Source organism: Pteropus vampyrus, unplaced genomic scaffold, assembly GCF_000151845.1.
Source record: "Pteropus vampyrus isolate Shadow unplaced genomic scaffold, Pvam_2.0 Scaffold10, whole genome shotgun sequence".
NCBI classification, from domain to species: domain Eukaryota; kingdom Metazoa; phylum Chordata; class Mammalia; order Chiroptera; family Pteropodidae; genus Pteropus; species Pteropus vampyrus.
Genome location: NW_011888791.1, coordinates 13,992,989 through 13,996,648, shown reverse-complemented (window position 1 = coordinate 13,996,648; position 3,660 = coordinate 13,992,989). Strand labels below are relative to the sequence as shown.

Sequence of the window (3,660 nt, the reverse complement as noted above, 5' to 3'; positions counted from 1 at the left end):
AGATAGAGATTCTTCTAAGATAACCGCATCCATATGGAAGGCAAGGTGGCCAGCAGCTGAGACCCTAACACCCCACATCCTTCTCTCATTGTCCCCTCTCCCTCTATCCCCCCAAATCCCAGGTGATAACTGCCTCAGCCTCCATTCCTCTTCCTTCTCCTTCTCCTGCTCCTCCTCTTCCTGGAAAGAGAAAGCTGGGGACCCAAACGGGCCCAATGCCTACTCTTCATAGGCCTCACTGAGACCTTGCTCCCTTCCCGGGATCTAGCCAGAAACTCCTCTCCTAAGGCTCATCTCCAGTAGGTGTCAAGGAGAGAGGTCCCCACTTCCCCTGAAGAGAGTGACAACTGCATAGGAGGCCTTGAGGCTCTGGACACCTAGAGGAAGAGCAGTTACCGAGGGATGGAACAGTAGATCCCCCAGCTTAGTATGCATTGGGGCCACGGATGAAATGCGAACCACTAGCATATCCCACACCTTATGTCGGGCCACCAAGGCTCTCCAAATTGGTCCTCCCTCAGCTAAGGTGGGTCATTCCCCATCGGCCAGGTGTGGCGCCAAGAAGAGGCAGGAAATTACAGCTGCCAGGTGAGGCACTTGAAAGCTTAATTGAGGGTTACAAGTTCTCCTGCTGCTCTTTGGGTCCCTAAGCCTGAGGCTGCTGCACTCCGGAAACGGATGGCTTCAGCCAAGCGGAGGCTGCCCAGACTCAGTATGCTCAGCCCAGCCCGGCTAGCAAGTCTCCCGAGAATCCTTAAAGACGAGCTCATGCCCTGTTGTGGCATGGCTGGCTGGGCCGACTTGGTGTTTGAAATACCAGCAGCTCCAGGAGCCCAGGGGGGCCTCCGCGTCCCTTCCGAGCCAGAGCCACCTTCAGCTAACAGGAACCCCAGGGTTGCTTCTGCTTCCTTCCTGTCCTCCACAGCACCCCCCCACCCCCGACCCCGTATTTTCCTAAAGCCCTTTAGAGACTTTCACTCAACTACTGTGGGTCATAACTGCTTAAAGAAAAGCACAGCTCCCACCTACATTCCTAGCAGGCGCGCAAGGGGACCCAACCGTACACATTTAATTCGCCACCACAAAGAGGAAAAATATTCTATTTCTTTTAAAATAAGTTGCTTCCTATACAAACAGCTATTTAAAAATATACAAATAAGGTTCAAGCAATAATAACTAGCTCTGGGACTGGCGGTCAAGGGAACGAGGCGAGGGTGGGGGGAGGGGGGAATCTTGGTGAAAGTTCCCTGTGCGATGACTGGCGAGAGCCGGGCAGGGGACCCCGGCGCCAAAGGACTTTGGGCCCGCAGTGAGGTGGGGCTCGGGGCGCGCTCTAGGTCCTGGCTCCAGCCCTACTCCGGCCGCAGGGCGCACTGCAAAGTCCAGGGTAGTCCCAGTGCCCGCGCCCAGCAGCGCCCTCACCAATTCCAAGAGACCAGGGCGGGGGGCGCTAAGTGCTGGTAAGCCGGGAAGAGGCCGAGTGCCGAGCCGGGGCCGAAGGTGGTGTAGCCCGGGAGAGGGCAGGCGGCGGCTGTGGGAGCGGCGTTTTTGTTCTGGCTGGCAGCCGTGCCCACTTCGCCACTGCCGCCACACGGCTGCCCGTCGCGCACCAGCACGGGCACCACCACTCGGCGCAGCAGGCCCGGCGCAGCGCGCAGCTCAGCGGCGGCTGTTAAGTCGGGCGATTCCCGGGTCCCCGGCACGCGCGCTCGCTTCAGCTTGTAGCGGTGGTTCTGGAACCAGATTTTGACCTGCGTGGGCGTGAGCCGCAGCAAGCGTGCCAGCTGCTCGCGCTCGGGAGCCGACAGGTAGCGCTGCTGCCGGAAGCGCCGCTCCAACTCCAGCGTCTGCGCCTTGGAGAATAGCACCCGCCGCTTCTTCCTCTTCTCGGCGTCCGAACCCGGAGACGCAGGCTGGGCCGGCGGCCGCTGGGACAAATCGGGCGGGCTGGCCTCTGGGCTGCTCTCGTCTGAGGCTAGGGAAGGCAAAGGAGACACAGCCGGGTGAGACGCCGGCACCCTCTGAGTGCCAGCAGTTACTCGCGCGCGGGCGCCGAGCCACTGGTCGGAGGGCGTCCCACTCGCCCGCGGCTTTGAGAGTGAGACCACTTCCTTCCCTGGGCTCACCTCTGGACACTCACCTCTCCTAATTCAGTGACCTTTTATACCACAACCTGAGACCGAGCTCCCAGAGAAACCCATCCCTGGGCCCTCTTAAAACAAGTCTGCATTGTTTTAATTCCGCTGGCAGACGAATTTACCAAAAGCTGACTAACCAACACAGGCCACCTCCAGGTCGATTGCACTGGTTTGCCGAGGTTTGCAAGCTCGCCAATGCTGCCCATTCCACACCGAAGCCTGAAGGGCATGGCCGTGTTTTCAGGCATTTTAAGGACCTTAAAATGCCTTAAATATTCTAAGCCTTGGAACAGAACCCCAAATCTCTGGCGTTAGTGCCAGGCGCTGAAATATGCTCTCAGAATGTGCCAACTGGGAGACGCGTGGCATAGGGTTTGAGGAGGACAGAGCCTCGGGTTTCAGCATTGAGGAAATTCATCCCCTCATGGGCCGGGCTTTTGGTTCTGCGCGTCCTCTCCACCCCTACCATCCTCCGCTCACTCACACGCGTAGTGGCCGCGTTCGGATTCCAGCCAGGTGGCGCAGGGGCCTGGCCCAGGGGCGCGTAGCTCCGGCTCCCGCCTCCGCAGGTGCTGGGCGTCCTGCTCGGGTAAATCCAGGAGCCTGCGCACGGTGAAGCTGAGGCGTCCAGTGGTGGCCATGGCCGAGGAGAGGAAGGAAGTGGGGGCAGGGCAAGCTGGGAATGGAGGGGCGGCCGGGGACGCCGCTCCTACTGGTGGGCGTGAGAGGCGCACGCCATGCGCAGGCTGCCAAGATATTAGCGCTCTTACAGCGGAATCCCTGTCTATATAAACAGCCCTTCCCACCCGGGATTCTTTGAAAGCCCTGGTCCGGGTCTCCAGGGTGTTAAGTACCTGAATGAGTGCTGGACCAAAGCCCCGGCGAGCCCGGAAGGTGCCACCTCCGCCCCCCGGCCCCGCCCCGTCCCCCGCCCCTCTGCGCCCCGTTACCTCCCAGAGGCAGCAGGAAGCAGCCCTCGGCATTAGCAATTCTGCCTGATTAGCCCAAAGTGGGGACAGATAATGGGGATTGTTACCAATGAATAACATCTTGGGTGGCGAGCGGTGGCCACTACCCTCCCGTCCAGCCCCAGCTTCCTCTTTCTCCTAGGCTGATACGGGGCCTGGCCTCGCGGGAGCGCAAGGAAGAGTGAGGGCGGCATGGGTAGTTTATGAGCGCCCAGGAATTTATTCCCTGTTTGTATATTCCTCGAGCTTGTTTGCTGGAGTGTTCGTTTCCCGCAATTACCCGGAAAGTGATTTACAAGACAGTGTTAAACTGGCGCGCTCTCTTTCTTTTTGGTTGGGCCCCTCTAAGGACTCAGAGGCGAGAAGATTCAGGCCGGCACAGAGGAGTGGCCTGGCCCCGCCGGCATCTGGGCCAAGGATTTCAAAGGTCGCTAGGAGCCTCCCCACACCCCAGACGTCCTCCACAACTTCAGGGGTGCTGAGGAAAGGCTGGTAGCATGAGGGTCTCCCAGCTCTGCCTCTGTTTCCCCAGACCAGCAAAACTGAGGAGGAAT

General features: G+C 59.4%; 1 protein-coding gene across 1 annotated transcript; it reads right to left on the bottom strand.

Annotated features, from left to right (window-relative positions):
* Nucleotides 1-1,418: 1,418 nt before the first annotated feature.
* NKX2-8 (NK2 homeobox 8) lies at nucleotides 1,419-2,992 on the bottom strand. Its single transcript, XM_011376527.1, has 2 exons — nucleotides 2,623-2,992; nucleotides 1,419-1,975 (listed from the first exon to the last, which is right to left on the bottom strand). Exons 1-2 carry the CDS (start codon nucleotides 2,777-2,779, stop codon nucleotides 1,419-1,421), a joined length of 714 nt encoding a protein of 237 aa, XP_011374829.1. The 5' UTR covers nucleotides 2,780-2,992.
* Nucleotides 2,993-3,660: the final 668 nt, after the last annotated feature.